The sequence below is a fragment of the Polypterus senegalus genome, chromosome 4, assembly GCF_016835505.1.
Source record: "Polypterus senegalus isolate Bchr_013 chromosome 4, ASM1683550v1, whole genome shotgun sequence".
Lineage (NCBI taxonomy): Eukaryota > Metazoa > Chordata > Cladistia > Polypteriformes > Polypteridae > Polypterus > Polypterus senegalus.
In genome coordinates, this window is record NC_053157.1 from 10,296,635 (window position 1) to 10,322,021 (window position 25,387).

At 42.1% G+C, this 25,387-nt stretch overlaps 1 protein-coding gene across 1 annotated transcript in view; it reads right to left on the minus strand.

The window, feature by feature from the left end:
• The window catches only part of LOC120527133, a 307,413-nt gene that overhangs the window by 203,922 nt on the left and 78,104 nt on the right, over positions 1 to 25,387 (minus strand). The window contains exons 3-7 of the mRNA XM_039750231.1: positions 24,160 to 24,223; positions 20,180 to 20,238; positions 15,866 to 16,136; positions 12,068 to 12,152; positions 5,717 to 5,799 (exon numbers count right to left, since the gene is read on the minus strand). Of these exons, the coding sequence (XP_039606165.1) occupies positions 5,717 to 5,799; positions 12,068 to 12,152; positions 15,866 to 16,136; positions 20,180 to 20,238; positions 24,160 to 24,223 (562 nt within the window). The remainder of the gene's footprint in view (positions 1 to 5,716; positions 5,800 to 12,067; positions 12,153 to 15,865; positions 16,137 to 20,179; positions 20,239 to 24,159; positions 24,224 to 25,387) is intronic.

A 25,387-nucleotide genomic window follows, 5' to 3' on the forward strand; every position in this document is an offset into this window, starting at 1 on the left:
GTTGTAGATATTCTTCATGATATTGTAAGCTGATGTTTTCATCTTCTTCACCATCACCACCAACTGTTTCAGCAGTCCATTGATACGCATTTAACCAATTTGCCGTGTAACCGATCATCATTTTTCATTTGACTTTATCGTTTCTCGGTGCTAGGATTGCCCGTGTACTCATTTCTTCTGTTGATAAACCTTTGGGATGAAATTCTTCAGTAAGATTTGGACATAATAAACTGCTCAAAAAAATTAAAGGAACACTTTGAAAACACATCAGATCTCAATGGGAAAAAGAAATCCTCCTGGATATCTATACTGATATAGACTGGGTAATGTGTTAGGAACGAAAGGATGCCACATCGTTTGATGGAAATGAAAATGATCAACCTACAGAGCCCTGAATTCAAAGACGCCCCAAAAATCAGAGTGAAAAAATGATGTGGCAGGCTAGTCCATTTTGCCAAAATTTAATTGCAGCAACTCAAATTGTATGCGCAGCTCTTTGTATGGCCCCTGTGTTCTTGTATACATGCCTGACAACATCAGTGCATGCTTCTAATGAGATGACAGATGGTGTTGTGGGGGATCTCCACCCAGATCTGGACCAGGGCATCACTGAGCTCCTGGACAGTCTGAGGTGCAACCTGGTGGCATTGGATGGACCAAAACATAATGTCCCAGAGGTGTTCTATTGGATTTAGGTCAGGAAAGTGTGGTGGCCAGTCAATGGTATCAATTCCTTCATCCTCCAGGAACTGCCTGCATACTCTCACCACATGAGGCCAGGAATTGTCGTGCACCAGGAGCCACTGTACCAGCATAGGGTCTGACAATGGGTCCAAGGATTTCATCCTGATACCTAATGGCAGCCAAGGTGCCTTTGTCAAGCCTGTAGCGGTCTGTGTGACCCTCCATGGATATGCCTCCCCAGACAATCATTAACCCACCACCAAACTGCTCATGCTGAATGATGTTACAGGCAGCATAATGTTCTCCATGACTTCTCCAGACCCTTTCACTTCTGTCACGTGCTCAGGGTGAACCTGCTCTCATCTGTAAAAAGCACAGGGCACCAGTGGTGCATCTGCCAATTCTGGTATTCTATGGCGAATGCCAATCGAGCTGCATGCTGCTGGGCAGTGAGCTCAGGGCCCATTAGAGGACATGGGGCCCTTGGGTCACCCTCATGAAGTCTTTCTGGTTGTTTGGTCAGAGACATTCACACCAGTGGCCTGCTGGAGGTCATTTTGTAGGGCTCTGGCAGTGCTCATCCTGTTCCTCCTTGCCCAAAGGAGCAGATACTGGTCCTGCTGATGGGTTATGGACCTTCTATGGCCCTCTCCAGCTCTCCTAGAGTAACTGCTTGTCTTCTAGAATCTCCTCCATGCCCTTGAGACTGTGCAGGGAGACACAGCAAACCTTCTGGCAATGACACGTATTGATGTGCCATCCTGGAGAAGTTGGACTACCTGTGCAACCTGTGTAGGGTCCAGGTATCGCCTCATGCTACCAGTAGTGACACTGACTGTAGCCAAATGCAAAACTAGTGAAGAAACAGTCAGAAAAGATGAGGAGGGAAAAATGTCAGTGGCCTCCACCTGTTAAACCATTCCTGTTTTGGGGGTCATCTCATTGTTGCCCCTCTAGTGCATCTGTTGTTAATTTCATTAACACCACAGCAGCTGAAACTGATTAACAACCCCCTCTGCTACTTAACTGACCAGATTAATATCCCAGAAGTTTCATTGACAGTATGCTATACTCTGATTAAAAAGTGTTCCTTTAATTCTTTTGAGCAGTATACATCTTCTTTGATTGAGGACTTAAAGTGAGGAAAACATAAAAATTTATAGGAGCTGAGAGCACAGGAACTGTGTCTGACAAAAGCATTCACACGAATTAGAGGTGAGAGCACTGCAGGCGTGGGCTGTGAACCAGAAATGGTGGAGAGGAGGGCGGGACTTGAAAAAATCTCTTGGCAAAACGTCTTGTCAAGAACCTGTTCTTGAGACAGGTTAAAGACTTAAGTGCCAGCTTAAGTGAAAAATTTAAGAAAACGTACTAAGTAATTGCAACACAAACACTGACTTAATCAGTTTTAACGTGAAGAGATGCCAACTAAAGAAGAGAAGAAGCGGGCTGCTAGAGTGGGAGAAGAAGAGCTGCTCAGGAAGCAGCAAGGGCATCAACCTCTGAGCAAACGAATGGTCAACATACAGAGAAAGAGGGTGAAAACTAGGAATGCTCAGGTCAAGTGGATTCACTTGGAGGAGGAGTATAGGAATCTAATCAAGGACTTTGTTAAATGGTGAGACTGAAATCACTTACACCTGAACACCAAAAAAACCAAGGAGCTGGTGGTGGATTTTAGGAGGCCCAGGCCCCTCATGGACCCCGTGATCATCAGAGGTGACAGACCTATAAATACCTGGGAGTGCAGCTGGATGATAAATTAGACTGGACTGCCAATACTGATGCTCTGTGCAAGAAAAGTCAGAGCTGACTATACTTCCTTAGAAGGCTGGTGTCCTTCAACATCTGCAATAAGATGCTGCAGATGTTCTACCAGACGGTTGTGGCGAGCGTCCTCTTCTACGTGGTGGAGTGCTGGGGAGGCAGCATAAAGAAGAGGGACGCCTCACGCCTGGACAAACTGGTGAGGAAGGCAGGCTCTATTGTAGGCACGGAGCTGGACAGTTTGACTTCCGTGGCAGAACGATGGGCACTGAGCAGACTCCTGTCAGTCATGGAGAATCCATTGCATCCACTGAACAGGATCATCTCCAGACAGAGGAGCAGCTTCAGTGAAAGACTGCTGTCACCGTCCTGCTCCACTGAGAGATTGAGGAGACCCCACACTATGCGACTCTTCAATTCCACCCGGGGGGTGTAAACGTTAACATTATACAAAGTTATTGTCTGTTATACCTGCATTGTTATCACTCTTTAATTTAATATTGTTTTTTTATCAGTATGCTGCTGCTGGAGTATGGGAATTTTCCCTGGGGATTAATAAAGTATCTCTCTATCTATCTATCTTACTAGGGTGTTGTACCGTGTTAGCCATTATGAATGTAGAGAAGAGCCAAGCAAAATGACACCATCTTGCCTGAAGAAGGGGCCTGAGTTGCCTCAAAAGCTTGCATATTGTAATCTTTTTAGTTAGCCAATAAAAGGTGTCATTTTGCTTGGCTCTTATCTATCTATCTACATCTGTAATTGTTCCCAGGGCTGCTGATTGCTACAGCTGCCACGTCCTCTTCATAAATAGAAGCGCGAGGCGGCTAAAAAAGGGAGAAAGAAGGAAGAAGAAAGGAAAGAGAAAGAAGAACGGAGGTTGCAGGAAGAAAAGCAGGAAGCAGCGAAGAGAGTAAGAGAGTGGCGGTGTGAGAGAGAAAGAGAGAGACAGCGCAGGTGGGCATCTGGACAGCGAGTCCTAGCAGGGGTGTTTGGCCAACACTAGGTGGGGCAGAAGGAAGCAGTCGCTCCAGCTGAGCAATCAAGGAGCTGGAGTGACCGCAGAAGAAGGGCGGCTGGCCGCGTAAGGCCAAGAAGGCAGCGGGAGTCGGGAGGCTTGGATGTAGAAGCCCCAACATGAGTGTCCTGGCCGAGTCTCGATCGGGAGAGCGGAACCAAAGCCAGGGATCGGGGAGCCTCCAGATCAGTCGTGTGGAGAGAAGGTCAGCTGTAGAAAGGGCGACTCTCCTGTTGTGTGGCCCCGATGGGAGAAGTTTTTAAGAGACTGCTTCCAGCATTGTTTTAACCTCATTTTAAATGATTGTTTTTTTATATTTTTTGGATTTTTAACCTCCACTATAACACCTGTTTTTATAGATTTTTTTTTTTTAATGACTTTGGAGGCACTGCACTTTATTTATTTGGACACTTTGTTTTTGTTTGCTGTTTTGCACTTGGCACTTTTTTACACCATCCCCTTGCTCCATTTGTTGTGCCTCACTACCAAACTCATCGGCGACATTACCAACGGTGTTGGGTTCAAGGGCTCCCGGACAGACGATGGGAGCATGCAGCAAACCCGCATCGTCACATGCCCGTACATATGTGCCACACAGCCGCCCTGCTGGTCGCTGCAGAGAGTTGATTCTATAATAAAATAAAATTAAAATAAAAAGCGGAATAACCTTGGAGGTCAATCATCACCCCAAAAGTGGATAGTAGACGTCACTTAGTAAATGTGTACCAAATTTCACGGCCAGTAGGTCTCACAGTTTGCGCGCTACAGGTGATTTAAAATCCTGGACAGACAAATGAACAGCCACGGTAGCGTATTAAAGAAGAAGATAGCGTGTTAGGTTTGACGATGATGCTAAATGACATATATCAGCACTCACCAGAGTCAGAAAAACTGCAATAAAAAGACATGCATGAGTTATAAAGTTGGGTAGATATGTGGCCAATGAAGGTTAATGCAAATAAATGGAAAGTCTTTCGGCAAGAACAAAGCGGAACATACGGAAGGAGCATAACAGAATATTTTCCACAAGTATTTTTACTGAGTAGACTGTATATGGAAAAAATATATATTTTTGTATAATTCAAATTAGCACCATGGATGGTTTCAACTCTAATTTGATTAAGGTTTAAAGTCAGTAGGTGAAAGGGGAGTCATGAGCTTCTTTGGGCTTCACTGACTGCTTCCTCCAAATCTGTTCAAGTCCAATGCCAATCTACTGTAGTAAGATAAGTAACAAACTACCGTACCATACAAAAGGCCACTGCATCCATCCATCCATCTATTATTCAACCTGCTATATCCTAACTACAGGGTCACGGGGTCTGCTGGAGCCAATCCCAGCCAACACAGGGCGCAAGGCAGGAAACAAACCCCGGGCAGGGCACCAACCCACTACAGGGCACACACACACCAACACGCACACACTAGGGTCAATTTAAGATCACCATTGCACTGTCACAGATGTCCGGGGACACTGCCCGGCCAGGACGCCTGGATAGTCCCCAGCTTGGGCAATACTTCTCCTCGGCCACGAGAGGCCAGCCGTCCGGGTCTATTTGGGGGCCACAAGGACGGAGCTGGGACGCTCGTGAGAGGACGTGGCCACTGCCAGGGGGTGCCCGGACAGTTAGGGAATCCTGGATGGCAGCACCAAGTAATTCCAAGAAGACCCAGAGTACTTCCAGGTGCTTTCCTGACACTTCCGCCACACCAGGAGGTGACATCAGGGGGTCATCCGGGTCATAATAAAAGGGGCCGGCTCCTTCCAGGGGGTGAGCCAGAGTTGGGAGGAAGGAGATGAAGTTTGTGAGGAGGAGACAGGAGGTCAAGAAAGGAAGAGAGTTGGTGAGAGAAGGAGAGAAAGAAGAAGAAAGGAAGAGAGTTGGTGAGAGAAGGCATTGTGGTGCTAAGAATAAAAATAAAAGAAGTGTGTTTTGGACATTCTGGTGTCGGTCTGTCTGTGTCTGGGGGTACGCTTTCCACAGCACCTAACCTGCATGTCTTTGGACTGTGGGAGGACATGCAAACTCCACGCAGGGAAAACCTGGGTGGCAAACCCGGGTCTCTTAACTGGGAGGCAGCAGCGCTACCCACTGCCGCCGAGACCGTTGCAATAAAAGACAATATCAAACTTTTGACAAAACATTGTTTTAAACAAAGGGTTTCAAAGAGAAGAGCAAAAAAAAAAAAATCAAATGCTTAATTTACTGTTTCAAAGCAAAGAATACATCTGAACATTCCCATTACCTGTTTGTAATACTGCACTTTCATACGGATATGAAGGACTACTTAAGGATTTGGAGACCAGTTGCTTTTCAAATGGAGGTCTGCTGAAATAACAAGAGAAACAGTTTTGATGAGAACAGGATACTCAGCGTAGCAGAGCTTGTTTTTACTGTTCATGTAATGCTTCTAAAATATCATCAAGTTAAAATTTATAACTGACAAAGGAGCTGATCTCAACTACTGCAGGCTCTACTTTGTAATTTGTTTCGTTCATCCATAGTTCTTTGACTGAAGGCATACTTTCTAACATTCATGTTGACCTTTAACCAACTTTCAGCTGTGCCCGTCCTTTTGCTGAATAACAGATTTTGGTTTGACGTTATTAGTTGAAGCAGAAAACTTGACAACCTTTAAGAAAAATCTGGATGAGATACTTAGAGAGCTTAGCATTTCGCTAAACAGATGGTCTCCTCTCGTTTATCACATTTCTTATGGTCTTATGCTCAATTCACCTTAATTATTCTCTCAATCTAAAAACTTTAACAATATCCCATATTAGCCTCTATTGGTCAGTCAGTCAGTCATTATCCAACCTGCTATATCCTAACTACAGGGTCACGGGGGTCTGCTTGAGCCAATCCCAGCCAACACAGGGCGCAAGGCAGGAAACAAACCCCGAGCAGGGCGCCAGCCCACCGCAGGGCACACACACACACACACACACACTTGGGACAATTTAGGATCGCCAATGCACCAAACCTGCATGTCTTTGGACTGTGGGAGGAAACCCACGCAGACACGGGGAGAACATGCCAACTCCACGCAGGGAGGACCCAGGAAGCGAACCCAGGTCTCCTAAGCGCTACCACTGTGCCACCCCCTCTATTGGTTTATAATAAATGTATTCTTTTCCACAGTTTATACTTCATAGTCCCGGAAAAAAGTTCTAGATTTTGACTAGCCCTCTATAAGAGATGATCAGTGCGTTAAGTTGATGTCATTTAAAGTCATAAAATATCCCTGGGCATCTTTCAAAATGAAGAAGGTGTTTTCCGATATCCTGGCTAAATTGTCCACCTCAACCTGGTCATTCTGGTCCTCTGATCGTCCCCTATCCATTACTGGCTAACTAGCACTCTTCCACCTTGACCACCCAATAGCTAATGTGTGGTGAGCGTACTGGACATTAAATGGCTGCTATCACATCCTCCAGGTGGGTGCATTGGTGGTGGCTGAAGTGCCCCCCCTACTGGCTATGTAAAAGCACTTTATGCAGGTTAGCGAAGTGCTATATAATGTAACGAATTAATGAATTAAATAATTATAAGTTGCTTTGTGTCACAGAGTGATTTTGTTGCATTATAAGAAACACCTAAGAGATACTGGAAGAGGGGACTGGGTGGTCTCATGGTCTGGAATCCCTACAGATTTTATTTTTTTCTCCAGCCGTCTGGAGTTTTTTTGTTTTTTCTGTCCCCCCAGGCCATTGGACCTTACTCTTATTCGATGTTAATTAATGTTGATTTATTTTGTTTTCTTATTGGGTCTTTTATTTTTCTATTCTTTATTATGTAAAGCACTTTGATCTACTGTTTGTATGAAAATGTGCAATAGAAATAAATGTTGTTGTTGTTGTTGTTCAATGCAAAGCTAATATACTTTTAAAATAAATCCCACTCCATAAAAATAACAAATATCTCTTAAATAGAAGTACACAGTATATTTAAAAATGTATTATAATTGTTTTCAAAAATATATATTTGACAGTTTATAAATCCTAAGATTTTTAAAATATTTCAAGAAATATCTTGTTATATTTTAGACAATTTACTGCAGTATACAAAAATGGCAATATGTGTGTGTGAGGTGTGTGTGTAAGTGAAGTGTGTGTTTGTATGTGATGTGTGTGCGTTGCGGCATGCGGCTGGGATGCCCGAGAGGACCACGAGGGGGCAAGTGCCCTGGTTGCGTTGGGGACCACAGGTGCAGGGCTTGGAAGCTCAACCCTGTAGAGGCCCGTGGTCACTGCCAGGGGGCGCCCCAGTGCCTGAAGAGCCCTGGACCGCAGCACTTCTGCCACACCCGGAAGTGCTGGGGGGAAGAAGACCAGGGACACCCGGAGTGCTTCCGGGTGGGCAGCCGGCACTTCCACCACACAGGGGAGTGTTGGCGGAGGAGTGTAGGGAAGGCATCCGGACATGTATAAAAGGGGCCGCCTCCCTCCATATGGGGACTAGAGTCGGGTGGAAGTGGACAAGAGTCTCGGAGCAGAGGTGTGGAGGCAGCAAAGAGAGGTACTGAAGAGAGAGGCCTGGACTTTGGGGTGATTGGTGCTGCGGCAGTGCGTTGTGCACCTTGAACTTGTAAATATTATTGTAAATAAATGTGTGTGTGTTGGGTGACCAAACTGTGTCCATCTGTCCGTGTCCGGGGCTCATTCCACAGTGTGTGTGAGGTGTGTGTGTCTGTTCACTGGCACCCTGTCCAGGTATTGTTCCTGTCTTGCACCCTATGCTTTATTTTGATAGGTTTAAGAACATTAGAACCCTCTAGACGAGAACAGGCCATTCAGGCCATCTAAGCTCGCCAGTCCTATCCACTTAATTCTTTCAAGAAAACATCAAGTCGAGTTTTGAAAGTCCCTAAAGTCCTCCTGTCTACCGCACTACGTGATCACTTACTCCAAGTGTCTGTGGTTCTTTGTGTAAAGAAAAACTTCCTAATGTTTGTGTGAAATTTCCCCTTCACAAGTTTCCAGCTGTGTCCCCGTGTTCTTGATGAACTCATTTTAAAGTCACCGTCTCGATCCACTGCACTAATTCCCTTCATAATTTTAAACACTTCAATCACTTTTAATCTTTTAAAAGATGGATGGTTCGATTTTTAAATAAACTGCTCAAAAAAATTAAAGGAACACTTTGAAAACACATCAGATCTCAATAGGAAAAAGAAATCCTCCTGGATATCTATACTGATATAGACTGGGTAATGTGTTAGGAACGAAAGGATGCCACATCGTTTGATGGAAATGAAAATGATCAACCTACAGAGCCCTGAATTCAAAGACGCCCCAAAAATCAGAGTGAAAAAATGATGTGGCAGGCTAGTCCATTTTGCCCAAATTGAATTGCAGCAACTCCAAATTGTACGCAGCACTTTGTATGGCCCCTGTGTTCTTGTATACATGCCTGACAACATCGGTGCATGCTTCTAATGAGATGACAGATGGTGTTGTGGGGGATCTCCTCCCAGATCTGGACCAGGGCATCACTGAGCTCCTGGACAGTCTGAGGTGCAACCTGGTGGCATTGGATGGACCAAAACATAATGTCCCAGAGGTGTTCTATTGGATTTAGGTCAGGAAAGTGTGGTGGCCAGTCAATGGTATCAATTCCTTCATCCTCCAGGAACTGCCTGCATACTCTCACCACATGAGGCCAGGAATTGTCGTGCACCAGCATAGGGTCTGACAATGGGTCCAAGGATTTCATCCTGATACCTAATGGCAGCCAAGATGCCTTTGTCAAGCCTGTAGCGGTCTGTGTGACCCTCCATGGATATGCCTCCTCAGACAATCATTAACTCACCACCCAACTGCTTAAGCTGAATGATGTTACAGGCAGCATAATGTTCTCCATGGCTTCTCCAGACCCTTTCACTTCTGTCACGTGCTCAGGGTGAACCTGCTCTCATGTGTAAAAAGCACAGGGCACCAGTGGTGCATCTGCCAATTCTGGTATTCTATGGCGAATGCCAATCGAGCTGCATGCTGCTGGGCAGTGAGCTCAGGGCCCATTAGAGGACATGGGGCCCTTGGGTCACCCTCATGAAGTCTTTCTGGTTGTTTGGTCAGAGACATTCACACCAGTGGCCTGCTGGAGGTCATTTTGTAGGGCTCTGGCAGTGCTCATCCTGTTCCTCCTTGCCCAAAGGAGCAGATACTGGTCCTGCTGATGGGTTATGGACCTTCTATGGCCCTCTCCAGCCCTCCTAGAGTAACTGCTTGTCTCCTAGAATCTCCTCCATGCCCTTGAGACTGTGCAGGGAGACACAGCAAACCTTCTGGCAATGACACGTATTGATGTGCCATCCTGGAGAAGTTGGACTACCTGTGCAACCTCTGTAGGGTCCAGGTATCGCCTCATGCTACCAGTAGTGACACTGACTGTAGCCAAATGCAAAACTAGTGAAGAAACAGTCAGAAAAGATGAGGAGGGAAAAATGTCAGTGGCCTCCACCTGTTAAACCATTCCTGTTTTGGGGGTCATCTCATTGTTGCCCCTCTAGTGCATCTGTTGTTAATTTCATTAACACCACAGCAGCTGAAACTGATTAACAACCCCCTCTGCTACTTAACTAACCAGATTAATATCCCAGAAGTTTCATTGACTTTATGCTATACTCTGATTAAAAAGTGTTCCTTTAATTCTTTTGAGCAGTATACATTCATGTACAGTAGACTGTAATATATTTTTTAAATATATTTTACAGGTAATTCATTTTTATAAGGGAGATGCATGCACAGAGTGCAATAATCAACGGAAACCCCAGACAGGTGATCTCCGCTGAACTAACGAGGTGATGTCTAAAACTAAATGAACAAAATTTAGGAAGACGTCTCTCTTGGACAAAAGCGAAGAAAGGGACTGATAACTTATAAACAGATTGTCCCAAACTATGTGACGTCTGTCTGTGTGATTGTGCGTCTGTATTAGGCATAATTTGAGAATGAAAATACAAAAAACGTAACTAAAGTGACTTACTGTATTTGCAAGTTTAGTTCTTCTGAGTATCAAAGGTAACAAAGAAATATTAAAAAGTAAAACTTCAGGACAAGTGGCGGTCCATCAGTCAGGTAAAATGTTGTCATGAGCCATCACAGCACGGTGTTAATACTCTTTGCAATTAACTTTGTCATCTTTTCATGTAAAATGCAACTTTGAAAAGGTGTCATTTTGCTAAAGGTCTTTGTTTTGCCTGTCTGACATTTAATTTAAATAACTGCCCTCGTCTGTCTATTCAACTGAACAACATGCCCACGTTAAGTCTGTATTCAGCTCGCTGGTTAATCTCCCCAATGCGAGGTAGAAGTGATGTGTAATCGATAAGATTATTCAGTTTCAACTCGATAGTTAACGTTAGTTAACCAAACAGCAAATAAGTGTTAAAATTCCTAGTTGCCTGCTTTACTGGGCCAAAGCACTAGTAATAATTCAGTTGTCCATAGCAAATATTGCAAATAAAGAAACTAAAAAAATATTCTTTTCTAGTGATGACTTTCCTAACTTTTATGGACAGAATTTCTAGGCGCAGCCAGGGTGTTGAGGGGGTCTGGTTTGGTGGGACTCAGGATTGCGTCACTGCTTTTTGCAGTCCTGTTTGCTTCATCAGGCCGTGATCTTCAGCTCTCTCTGGATCGGTTCGCAGCTGAGTGTGAAGCTGCTGGGATGGGAATCAGCACCTCCAAATCCGAGACCATGGTCCTCAGCCGGAAAAGGGTGCAGCACCCTCTCAGGATTGGGAGCGAGATCCTGCCCCAAGTGGAGGAGTTCAAGTATCTCGGGGTCTTGTTCACGAGTGAGGGAAGAATGGATCGTGAGATTGACAGGCGGATCGGTGCGGCGTCCTCAGTGATGCAGGCTCTGCATCGGTCTGTCGGAGTGAAAAAGCTGTAAGGCAAAGCTCTCAATTTACCAGTCGATCTTCGTTCCTACCCTCACCTATGGTCATGAGCTATGGGTAGTGACCGAAAGAACGAGATCGCGAATACAAGCGGCTGAAATGAGTTTCCTCCGCAGGGTGTCTGGGCTTTCCCTTAAAGATAGGGTGAGAAGCTCAGTCATCCGGGAGGGGCTCAGAGTAGAGCCGCAGCTCCTACACATCCAGAGGAGTCAGATGAGGTGGCTCGGGCATCTGATCAGGATGCCTCCTGGACGCCTCCCTGGTGAGGTGTTCCGGGCACGTCAAACTGGGAGTAGGCCCCGGGGAAGACCCAGGACACGCTGGAGGGACTATGTCTCCCGGCTGGCCTGGGAATGCCTCAGGATTCCCCCGGAAGAGCTGGAAGAAGTGGCCGGGGAGAGGGAAGTCTGGGCATCTCTGCTTGAGCTGCTGCCCCCGCGACCTGACCTCGGATAAGCGGAAGAGGATGGATGGATAGTGAGGACTGCATTTGAATGATCAGTTACCAAATCCGTTTCAAAATCTGCAGATGTTGTTTATGTGCTGCTCGCCAACTCAAATGTCTTGCACTGCAGTTTGTATGCATATGAAGATGCTGCTGTACAAATGTTTGCCGTTCATAGGTGTTACATAAAACAAACCCTCATGTATATGCGGCATGCATTACACGCATGCAGAAAAGATATTTACCTGTTTGGCATGCATCCCTTCTCCATTTCCATTTTTACACTGACATCTTTCACAAGGGTCAAAATGTCGCCAACTCTTACGATGTCTGCAATTAAAGAAGGAATGAGATATCGTGCTTACAGGAAAGCAAAAGCAGATGACAACAAATGCTTCAAGTCACTGTCAGAAGTGAAGCAATATGAAGAAGAAGGTACTGAAAGGTTATTCATCATTTGGTCTCTTGTAGTCGATTCTAATGGAGAACGGAGGTAAGAATTAAGCAGATTTTACATTTGTGTCAAATTTATTAAAACAAACAAAAATGACCTAACAGTAAGTACACTCAGTGCTTCATTTATGTCAGTAAGATCATTCTGGACTTTATAATCTTTATAAATAATACGCTACCGTGGCTGTTTGTTTGTCTGTCCAGGATTTTAAATCACCTGTAGCTCGCAAACCGTTTGACCCACTGACCTGAAATTTGGTACACAGATACGACGTGACGTCTGCTATCCGCTTTTGGGGTGATGATTAACCTCCAAGGTTATTTCTCTTTTTATTTTGTTTATTGGAGTATCAACTCTCGGCAGCGGCCAACAGGGCGGCTGTGCGGCGCATGTGTACGGGTGTCGTTCTCATTCCCTACCACCTTCACCATCACTTCCCCTACCTCTTCATATCTTAAATCTTTCTTATGGCAGATTGAAGACTTAAGTGTCAGCTTAAGTGATAAAAATGAAAGAAAACGTACTAAGTAATCGCAACACAAACACTAACGTTATCAGTTTTAACGCGAAAAGATGCCGATGAAAGAAGAGAAGCAGCGGGTCGCTAGGGTGGACGAAAAGAAGAGCTGCTGAGGAAGAAGCAAGCGCATCAACCTCTGAACAACTGAATGGTCAACCAGTGCTGGATTAACCATATAAGCAAAGTAAGCACATGCTTAGGGCATCAAGGGTAAAGGGGGCACCACAAAAATTTTTCATGGCCGAATTTATCACATAAATTATTAAATTAATTAAATTTATAGCCATTTTCATTTTCCCTGTACCGTCATTGTTCGTGGATGGCGCCTTACACAGTGCGTTCTGCATCTACGATGAGGAATTCCCGATTCATGGTGATTCCCTTAAACGCCATGTTATGTTAAAATATTGTGAAAATAATTTGATTCAAAACAATATGTTTTTATATTTTTAAATAATAGTTAATAGTTGATTAAAAATTATTATCATGTAATTGTTGTGCTTCGTGAATTATCTGTTATTTAACTGTAGTACTAGGATGTTGTACCGTTAAGTTATTTAACTTAAATTTTTAGTGCGTAGAAAGCGTTATTTCCTGTTTTAAGCAAAATCAAAAAAATCGTCCCAGTTTGAGGAAAAAATATTCTGGTAAGTCTATTTAATTCTATTCTTGGATATTTTTAAATTCATTTACATTATACAAAAGTGAAAACCGTACAGCTGATTACTATTGGATAAAATTGTTTATAACATTTTTACTAATAAAGATTTATTAACAAAATTTTCACAAAATATTCTTCAAATCTTGTACTAAAAAGATGTGTAAATAGATTTGCTAAATTGACACAAAAGCCATAAATACATTAAATAATCAAAATGGTAAATCTACGGTTTTCATGTCAAAATGTTTTGTTTATTTTCGAATTTTCAATAATAAAATAATATTTTATTTTCTAGTTTGTTATTGTTTTAATATTTTGAATTACTAGTGTAAGGGGGCACCAAAATTACTTAGTGCTTAGGGCATCTAAGGGTCTTAATCCGGCCCTGTGGTAAACGTACAGAGAAAGAGGATGAAAACTATAAGTCAAGTGTATTCACTATCGTTATCGTTATAGTAGTGCGCCATTACTGGTAATTAATATTTAAAGAACCAATAAGTCTTTCAGAAGCAAATGCAGAATTTTTAGATTACAGTGGGTGTAGAAAAGAATCCCCCTGTTTGAAATATTCCCATTACTTTTGCTTTACATCCTTAAATGAAAACACACAAACCAATTGTTTTTTTCCAGCTTTACTTATTCAATGCAATCTCTAACATCCAAGTGAAAGATACCACAGCTACAGTTCAGAAGAATTTTACAAAACCAAAAACAAGACCAACTGGGATGAATAAACTCAATCAGGTGTCAGTGCCCACCATTCCCATTGTGGCTACTGGCTTCCTCCCACCTGTGATCAGTTGTAATCCATGTGGCTAGTGAAGCTGTTCCTGGTCCATTCATTCCTTTGCTTGGCACTGCAACTGACTGCAAACAACTGACTGTGGGTGACAAGCCACTTTCAAAAGATCTCAGGGATTGAGTTGTGGATAGACATAAGGCAGGAGATGGAGACAAAAACATCTCAAAGGCTTCATCAATCCCAAGGAGCTCAGTAAAGTCCATCATAAAGAAGTGTTTGGTAATCCTTGGACCCTCTGTGGATCCTCCAAACTGGATGGAAGAGCAAGGAGGAAACTGGTAAGAGAGGCTACCAAGAGGCCAATGGCCATTTTGAAGGAGTTACAGGATTTGATGGCAAAGAGTGGTCATTAATGGTGTGCATGTGACAACAATTTCACAAGCGCTCCACAATTCTGGTTTGTTCAGGAGGGCCGCAAGGAAAAAGCCACTTCTCGAGAAAGGCCGCATTAAGACTCATTTGAGCTTTCCCAGAATGCACCTTGAAGATTCTGATGCCAAGTGGAAAAAAGGTCTTATGGTCAGATGAGACCAAAATCAAACTATTTGGCCTCAATAACAAACGGTCCACCAATGCAGCTCACCATCCACAATACACCATACCGACAGTAAAGCATGGTGGGGGCAGCATCCTGTCGTGGGGGTGTTTCTCTGCCACAGGGTAGAAGGAAAAATGGATGGGGCAAAATACCATCAAATTCATGAGGAAAACCTGCTACCCTCTGCCAGAAAGTTAAAGATGGGCAGAATGTTCACCTTTCAACACGACAAAAACCCGAAGCACACAGTGGCTGAAGGAGAAAAAAGTGAATGTCCTGGTGTGGCCACTCAGAGCTCAGACCTAAATCACACTGAAAATCTGTGGAAAGATCTGAAGATAGCAGACCACCAACACTCACCAGCCAATGTGACCGAACTTGAACAGTGAAACTGGGGGGCAAATATCACACAATCTGGGTGTGCAAAGCTGATAGAGAAGAATCAACAGACTCAAGGCTGGCATTAAAGCAAAAGGGGGGTCAACAAAATGACACTGACATGGGGGGGTCCTTTATTCATCTCAGTAGGTCTTGTTTTTGACTTTTTATAACTGAACTGTAGCTCTGATGTCTTTCACTTTGATGTTATCAGTTGCATTGAGTGAGCACAGATGGGAAGAAATATTGGTTTGTGTGTTTTCATTTAAGGTTGTAAAGCAAAAAAATGGGAATATTTCAAAGGGGGGATTCTTTTCTATACCCAATGTATATAAATTTAGTAAACTAACAATTTCCCTTAATAAAAGGAAGAAAAATAAAAATATTCAAATATTTGTTATAATTGATTTTTTTTTTCATATAAGTATAGTACTAGGGTGTTGTACCGTGTTAGCCATGATGAATGTAGAGAAAAGCCAAGCAAAATGACACCTTTTACTGGCTAACTAACTAAAAAGATTATAATATGCAGGCCCCTTTTAACATTTTGCATGAAGTAGGCCCTGAGTTGCCTTGAAAGCCTACATATTGTAATCTTTTTAGTTAGTTAGCCAATAAAAGGTGTCATTTTGCTTGACTTCTTATTACATATAATTATAGATTAATTAAATGATAAGTTATTAACTTTACCTTTCTTTATTTTCTCTGCAGGCTGTTCTCCTGGAGTATCAGGTCTTTTCACAGGCTTTACCTCGTTTTTAAAACTCTTGAAATCTAAAAAGCTAAGATTTTCCGCTAATTTGTGGAATTCTGCCAAAGACGGGACACTCCTAGAGGTAGCAGACCTAACTAAAGGACATCGTTTATGCTTCTTTGGTCCTGATGCACTTCGAGAATTTCCTAGAGCTCTGTAACTGGGCAGCTCTTTGTTCTCAGTATTACTTCTAGGTATTGATATTCCCTGTAAAACACAATTTAATAAAAATGATTAAAAACAAGCAGAACTGACATATCTCATCTAGGATTCACAAGCTATCAAACTCCAGCAGCCAAACGACATGCACTTCAGAGTAGGCCGTCCACCTGGAGCTACAGTGGGGGAAATAATTATTTGATCCCCTGCTGAATGTGTAAGTTTGCTCAAATGAACAGCCTCTCATTTTTTATGGTAGTTTCATTTCAATGGAGAGACAGAATATCAACCAAAAATCCAGAAAAAAACACTTTACATAAAAGTTGTAACATATACAGTCATATGAAAAAGTTTGGGAACCCCTCTTAATTCTTTGGATTTTTGTTTCTCATTGGCTGAACTTCCTTTTAATATCTGACATGCCTTATGGAAACAGTAGGATTTCAGCTGTGACTTTAAGTTTATTGGATTAACAGAAAATATGCAATATGCATAACAAAATTAGACAGGTGTATAAATGTAGGCACCCAACAGAGATATGACATCAATACTTAGCTGAGCCTCCTTTTGCTCCTTTGAGCCTCCAGACGCTGTCCTCCTATAGCCTGTGATGAGTGTCTGGATTCTGGATGGAGGTATTTCTGACCATTCTTCATTATGAAATCTCTCCAGTTCAGTTCAATTTGATGGACAGCCTGCTTCAAATCATCCCATAGATTTTCGATGATATTCAAGTCAGGGGACTGTGACGGCCATTCCAGAACATTGTACTTCTCCCTCTGCATGAATGCCCTTTGTAGGTTTCGAACTGTGTTTTGGCTCATTGTCTTGTTGGGATATCCAACCCCTGCGTAACTTCAACTTTGTAACTGATGCTTGAACATTATCCTGAAGAATGTGTTGATATTGGGTTGAATTAATCTGACCCTTGACTTTACCAAGGACCCCAGTCCCTGAACTGGCCACACAGCCCCACAGCATGATGGGACCTCCACCAAATTTGACAGGAGGTAGAAGGTGTTCCTCTTCCGCCATGCAAAATCGCTTTTTGTTAGGACCATACAGATGTTCTTTGTGCAAATTGCGCTGAATTGTAGAACGATGTACAGATACACCATCTGCAGCAAGATGTTCTTGCAGGTCTTTGGAGGTGATCTGTGGCTTGTCTGTATCCATTCTCACAATCCTGCCCATATGCCACTCCTGTATTTTTCTTGGCCTGCCAGACCTGAGTTGGTTTAACAGCAACTGTGCCTGTGGCCTTCCATTTCCTGATTCCATTCCTTACACTTGAAACTGACAGTTTAAACCTCTGAGATGGCTTTTTGTAGCCTTCCCCTCAACCAGGAGACTCAACAATCTTTGTTTTCAGATCTTTGGAGAGTTGCTTTGAGGATCCCATGCTGTCTGTCACTCTTCAGAGGAGAGTCAAAGGGAAGGAAGCACAACTTGTAACTGACCACCTTAAATACCTTTGACCACTCGTGACTGGACACTCCTGTCTATGAAGTTCAAGGCTTAACGAGCTCATCCAACCAAGTAATCAGCATTGAGCAGTGACAGCCATTCAAATCAGCACAATGACAAGGGGACCCACATTTGTGAACAGCCAGTTTTTCACATTTGATTTAATTTCATACAACTAAATACTGCGTCACTAAAAATCTTTGTTCGGAAAACACCGCAGTACTCCTAGGAAATGACAGACATACCACTGTGATCTGTTTTGTTGAAAGGAGAGTCAATTATTATACAGGCTGACAGGGGGTCCCAAACTTTTTCATATGACTGTAATATATGAGGCATGTTAAAAAATGGACACATGGATGGATATTTCTCTAATAGCCTCTCATTAAGAAATTAAAGTAAAAAATACAAAAGAGCCACACAGACAAAAACAAGATTGAAATAACAATTCACTGCAATTCCCAATTGATAACTGACATAAAATTTAAGAAATATCTGAAACAAGAACACAGGGACATGGTAGGAAACTTGTTAAAAGCAGATTTTGCACAAATATTATAAAGTTTTTCTTCATGCAAAGAACACCAGACACATGGAATAAATGACCGAGTACTGCAGTGGAGAGTAGGGCATTAGAAACTTCTTTCACATTTCGATTTAATTTCATGCAACTAAATACGGCTTCACTAAAAATCTTTGTTCGCAAAACACCGCAGTCCTCCGATGTTCTTAGGAAATAAAAGACATACCAGTGTTATCCGTTTAGTTGAAAGGAGAGTCAATTATTATGCAGGCTGAGAGGGGCTCCCAAACTTTTTCATATGACTGTATATAAAAAAAAAACTTTTTTAAAAACCACGCTTTTATTAAGTTATAATTTGTACTAAAAAGTAAAAACAATAAGTCTCTCATACATCACTCGTAAAATAAAAGGTGAAGCGTTTTTTGAATGTTGATTGATGAAAAGTGCCCACGCTTTTATTTTACGAGTGATGTATGAGAGACTTGGGTTTTTACTTTTTAGTACACTGTTTGCGGTGGGCTGGCACCCTGCCCGGGGTTTGTTTCCTGCCTTGTACCCTGTGTTGGCTGAGATTGGCTCCTGCAGACCCCCGTGAACCTGTAGTTAGGATATGGCGGATTGGATAATGGATGGATGGATAGTACACTTTTTAAGTTAATATATATAAGCATGGTTTTTAAAAAGTATTTTTTATATACAGTATATATTATTTTCAACTTTTTGGGTTTGTTTTACTATTATTTTGTAATCAATATTTTAACACTTCCTTTGACGTTTATACGCACACATCTTCATACAAGATGCAAAAAGGAAAGACCGTATGGTCTATCAGTGGACCGTACCTTTATATTTGTATCCTTATCTATTGAACCATTCTTCATATGAAAACTTAATTTCTTAATTAACATGGATTAATTGATGAATTAGTGAAACTGATTATCGACTCATGTATCGTCATCGGAAGTGAATAAGTGTGCAAAATTTCAAGTCATTTGGACAATAGGAAGTGGGTTAAATTTCGATTACAAGATGATCGATTACCAGACAACAAACAGGTGAAGTTAATATAAGCGTGGTAATAATAATAATAGTAATAAATTGATTTTCATTCATTGAGAGAAATAAGGATTTGATCCTCTACAAGCCAGCCAGAACTGTGGCTCCCACAGATTGTAATCAATCAATCACAGATACTCCTGATCTCAGCTCGTGAAGTGTATAAAGCACACCAGTCCACAGAATCCATTTTTTCCATTCCAACCTCTCTACCACCACCACCACCACGGGCAAAACACCAAAGAGCTGTCAATGGGCAGCAGGGACAAGCTTGGGCCCGGCCAGTAGTTGGATGGAAGGCCATCTAGAAAAAGCTTGGGTTGCTGCTGAAAGTGGTGTTGGTGAGGCCAGCAGGAGGCGTGTACCCCGTGGTCTGTTTGTGAGGGGGACACTGTGCTGTCAAAATCAAATGAGACGTAAAACCGAGGCCCTGACTCCCAGTGCTTTATAAAAAAAAAAAAAAATCCCTGGGTTAGAACAGAAGAGAGCAGGGTGTTTCCAGACGTCCTGTCTAAATTGCCCACTATGGCCTAGTCATTCAGGCCCCCTAATCGTCCCCTGTCTTTAACTGGCCGACTATCTCTCACCCCCTTCACCACCTAATAGCTAGTATGTGGTGGGTGTACGGGTTGATAGTGGACATTGGAGGCGGTGGTTGAAGTGGCTCCCCACTCTCTATGTAAAGCACTTTGAGTCGCTAAGAAAAGTGCTATAAAAATGTAAATAATTCATTAACCGAATATGAATAAGGCAGTGCAAGTGTTCATATTTCCTCCTAGTTAATTACCGTTCAGTTATATACAATATCTTTTAGAAGTTCAAACTCCATAAAGTCTATGAACAGTTTCCTGAAGCTTTGAGACAGCAGTACTGTCCATCATGCCACCAGCCAAAACTGAAATGAGAACTTTCAGAATTTAAATTCATTTTGATAAAACACATTTATGACTAGGATTTTCATTTATTATAATTATCAATAGTTTTCATTTATTATTGCATCTTGTCTTTAAAATATAAAAAAAAAAATGAATGAAAGCATAATTACCTTCCTGTAGAAGTCTTCTTTTCTAACAAAGGTATTTTTAATGGGAATTGACTTTCTGGCTGTAAGAAGTTAAGTATGTGCATATTCATTATTTTGCTTCATATTATGCTTACCTGATTACATTTTCTTTACCACATAAGTAACAGGAAATTTTATCACAAAATCAAAAAATATATACCAAGTTAAAGTTTTACTTTAATTTTCCCCTCCTTTAACACAATGAATGTTTTATTTTTTTTTTTCTATGCAGGACATTACACTTACACAGCAGGAAGACCCTTTCTGACAGATCAGGTATGTGTGAAATGGCGGGGTATTCTTCATGTCATGAACTTGTGACCTCGGGACTGACTAAGTTGGATGACTGCCCTGAAAATTAGGAAGCCATCTGCCATGAATGCCAGAGAAGGACTGGAGTTTACTGCCAGTGAGGAACTTGACTAGCTAGTGAAATGGTTATGGACATCTTATCTGAGCCAATGAGAAGGATTAGAGCAGGTAAGGTCAGTTGTCCTGCTGCTGGTCTTAAAAAGGTTTTGTAATGCCTGAAGAGTCCAATAATTTATAATTGTGTAAAGTGATGCAGATGTTTCCTTTTGAAACCATGGGCACCCAGGTGGCCATGACATATTGTCACCCCTCAGTGCTAGTATTCCTTCTCTTTTAAAAAATGGTGAAGCATCGTTGCCAGCTGTGGGGTTACCTGAGCATGGCATCCACCACCTTACTTGTCCAGTGAGGGCTATGTATCTTAATAAGTCAGTGTATCCCTGTATATGCACATGCTCAGTTCTGGTGCTTTAATATAATACCGCCAGTGGCCATATACATTTGTACCACCTTCCCACCCCATCCTTTTTAGGCATGAGATGATATACTTAATCGACATATAATTAATGTTGTGGTACAAGCTTCGCAATACACCACACCCACATAACAGTGAATTTTTGAAAAAAACAAACACAATAATAGCTGAATAATATGTATTATATTATATATATATATATATATATATATATATATTGTCAGAGACGGCTGGGGAGGCGAACCGGCCTCTATGCCCAGGAGGACCGGAGGAGGGCTCGTGCCTTTCCCAGACCATGTGGGGGCGACCGCCCTGGTTGCTTTGGGGACCACGGGTAGGGAGCTTGGAAGCTCAACCCTGTAAGGGCCCATGGTCGCCGCCAGGGGGCACCCCGCTGCCTTCGGAGCCCTGGACCTCAGCACTTCTGCCACACCTGGAAGTGATAGGGGGAAGAGGAACGGGGACACCCGGAGTGCTTCCGGGTGCGCAGCCGGCACTTCCGCCGCACAGGGGAGTGTCGGCGGAGGAGTGTCGGGAAGCACCTGGAGCTCATCTGGGTGTGGATATAAGGGGCCGCCTCCCTCCATTCGATGGCTGGAGTTGGGTGGAAGAGGACAGAGCTCGGAGGACAGGAGTGGAGGCAGACCACAAGAGACAAGATGCATTGGATTGTGAGGCCTGGACTTCAGGGGCGATTGGTGCTTCGGCACTGGGTTGTGATCACTTTGTGAATATAAATAGTGTAAATAAACATGTGTGTGGTGAAACCATCATGTCTACCTGTCTGTGTCCGGGCTGTACCCCACAATATATATATATATATATACAGTGGTGTGAAAAACTATTTGCCCCCTTCCTGATTTCTTATTCTTTTACATGTTTGTCACACAAAATGTTTCTGAGCATCAAACACATTTAACCATTAGTCAAATATAACACAAGTAAACACAAAATGCAGTTTTTAAATGATGGTTTTTATTATTTAGGGAGAAAAAAAATCCAAACCTACATGGCCCTGTGTGAAAAAGTAATGGCCCCCTTGTTAAAAATAACCTAACTGTGGTGTATCACACCTGAGTTCGATTTCCGTAGCCCCCCCAGGCCTGATTACTGCCACACCTGTTTCAATCAAGAAATCACTTCAATAGGAGCTGCCTGACACAGAGAAGTAGACCAAAAGCACCTCAAAAGCTAGACATCATGCCAAGATCCAAAGAAATTCAGGAACAAATGAGAACAGAAGTAATTGAGATCTATCAGTCTGGTAAAGGTTATAAAGCCATTTCTAAAGCTTTGGGACTCCAGCGAACCACAGTGAGAGCCATTATCCACAAATGGTAAAAACATGGAACAGTGGTGAACCTTCCCAGGAGTGGCCGGCCCACCAAAATTACCCCAAGAGCGCAGAGACGACTCATCCGAAAGGTCACAAAAGACCCCAGGACAACGTCTAAAGAACTGCAGGCCTCACTTGCCTCAATTAAGGTCAGTGTTCACGACTCCACCCTAAGAAAGAGACTGGGCAAAAACGGCCTGCATGGCAGATTTCCAAGACACAAACCACTGTTAAGCAAATGAACATTAGGGCTCGTCTCAATTTTGCTAAGAAACATCTCAATGATTGCCAAGACTTTTGGGAAAATACCTTGTGGACTGATGAGACAAAAGTTGAACTTTTTGGAAGGCAAATGTCCCGTTACATCTGGTGTAAAAGGAACACAGCATTTCAGAAAAGAACATCATACCAACAGTAAAATATGGTGGTGGTAGTGATGGTCTGGGGTTGTTTTGCTGCTTCAGGACCTGGAAGGCTTGCTGTGATAGATGGAACCATGAATTCTACTGTCTACCAAAAATCCTGAAGGAGAATGTCCGGCCATCTGTTCGTCAACTCAAGCTGAAGCGATCTTGGGTGCTGCAACAGGACAATGACCCAAAACACACCAGCAAATCCACCTCTGAATGGCTGAAGAAAAACAAAATGAAGACTTTGGAGTGGCCTAGTCAAAGTCCTGACCTGAATCCAATTGAGGTGCTATGACATGACCTTAAAAAGGCGGTTCATGCTAGAAAACCCTCAAATAAAGCTGAATTACAACAATTCTGCAAAGATGAGTGGGCCAAAATTCCTCCAGAGCGCTGTAAAAGACTCATTGCAAGTTATCGCAAACACTTGATTGCAGTTATTGCTGCTAAGGGTGGCCCAACCAGTTATTAGGTTCAGGGGGCAATTACTTTTTCACACAGGGCCATGTAGGTTTGGATTTTTTCTCCCTAAATAATAAAAACCATCATTTAAAAACTGCATTTTGTGTTTACTTGTGTTATATTTGACTAATGGTTAAATGTGTTTGATGATCAGAAACATTCTGTGTGACAAACATGCAAAAGAATAAGAAATCAGGAAGGGGGCAAATAGTTTTTCACACCACTGTATATACTCATATATAGATAGTGATGAGCAGCTGGGGGTGGTACCAAGCTGGGACACCCGGAAGGAGCGGAAGAGGGACTACACCTGGTCTAGACCACGAGAAGGCAGCCACCCTGGTTGGTATGGGGACCACGGAAACAGAGCATGATAGATAGATAGATAGATAGATAGATAGATAGATAGATATGAAAGGCACTTTATAATAGATAGATAGATAGATAGATAGATAGATAGATAGATAGATAGATAGATAGATAGATAGATAGAAGTGAAAGGCACTATATGATAGATAGATAGATAGATAGATAGATAGATATGAAAGGCACTTTATAATAGATAGATAGATAGATAGATAGATAGATAGATAGATAGATAGAAGTGAAAGGCACTATATGATAGATAGATAGATAGATAGATAGATAGATAGATATGAAAGGCACTTTATAATAGATAGATAGATAGATAGATAGATAGATAGATAGATAGATAGATAGATAGATAGATAGATAGATGTGGTGGGCTGGCGCCCTGCCCAGGGTTTGTTTCCTGCCTTGTGCCCTGTGCTGGCTGGGGTTGGCTCCAGCAGACCCCCGTGACCCTGTGTTAGGATATAGCGGGATGAATGAATGGATGTAAACAATTTATCAAATTGTCTTTTAAGAATTTACGGAAAAAATCAGTTTTAATTTGGTGTACTATAAATGCATACTGTATTAAAAGTCATGAAGGAAAAGTGCTTACCAGAATGTCTGTTTTCCTCAAATGTCTCAATTAAATCTTCATGTTTTGTGATCCAAAAGTTTTTCTAAATTCAGAAATAAAAATTACATATATACATAATAATGCCTTGGTAAAGCAGTATGAAGTTATATCGAATTTATGAAATATTTACTATATGTGAGGATCCCAGGAGATGACTGATTTAGGCTCATTAGGGAACTCGGTTATTATGTTCTGCATTCAGAAGTGATATTCACACTCGGCAACCCCTGTCCACATTTATTTCATCCTGTTTGTTTTATTTCAATAGCATTTGTGAAATGCACAGAAAATGTGACTACATAACTACATGAGTGTTTATCATCTGATGTTGAACTTCATGTGTGTTATGGTATTCATTGTTGGTACTCTACTACGGTCACTGATCTGTGGCTTGCAAAAAAGAATCATTTTGTACTGTGTTGACATGACAATAAATTTGAACTTAAACCTGACAAATTAAAAAAAAAAAACAAGAATCAAAAAGATAAGCTAAGATAGAGAGGGGAACACATTTTAATAGTAACAGTATAAAATAAATTAAATAATTGAGGGTAGAGATTGAGACAGCAGTTCACATTAATATAGCATACACTGTAGGAGTGACAGGACTGTCACAATTCACCGTCTAAATGAAAGCAATGATACTTCAATGTGGCTGCTCATCCCACCAATTTTAACTTCAGCAGTGCTGCTCTCTCCCACTGACAATCTTACTTTTTTATTATAACTCTTTATAACATCCTCTTTTTAGTAAATATATAATTGACTATATAACTAGACACACTGTTTATGGCTGCTAGATATCCCACCTTTAGCCATCTGCGACTTGTGATTTACTGACTATGCAACACTGGGCTGAAAACAAGCCTAGCAGGTTCCCAGAGACCTGTCATGTGTGACAAAGACACCAGTCCAGTATGTTTGGCATACGTACCAGTCAATAATTACCTCAGCTCTGGTTTCACTGGGTTACATAAGATATTGCTGAACAGATATGTTGGTTTCCTAAGATGTGAAGGGGTTTGAAGGCTGCCTGTCTGAGTCTGTGCACTGCTGGAAGTAATTATAGATGGGAATCCGTGATAAAACCTTAAAGTGATATTACTCTTACAATCTGGCACTTACAGAGCAGGGAAAGGCATATACAGTACCTATATTTACAATCGCCTGGCAAAATGATCATTTATTATAAACACAGCATCATGCA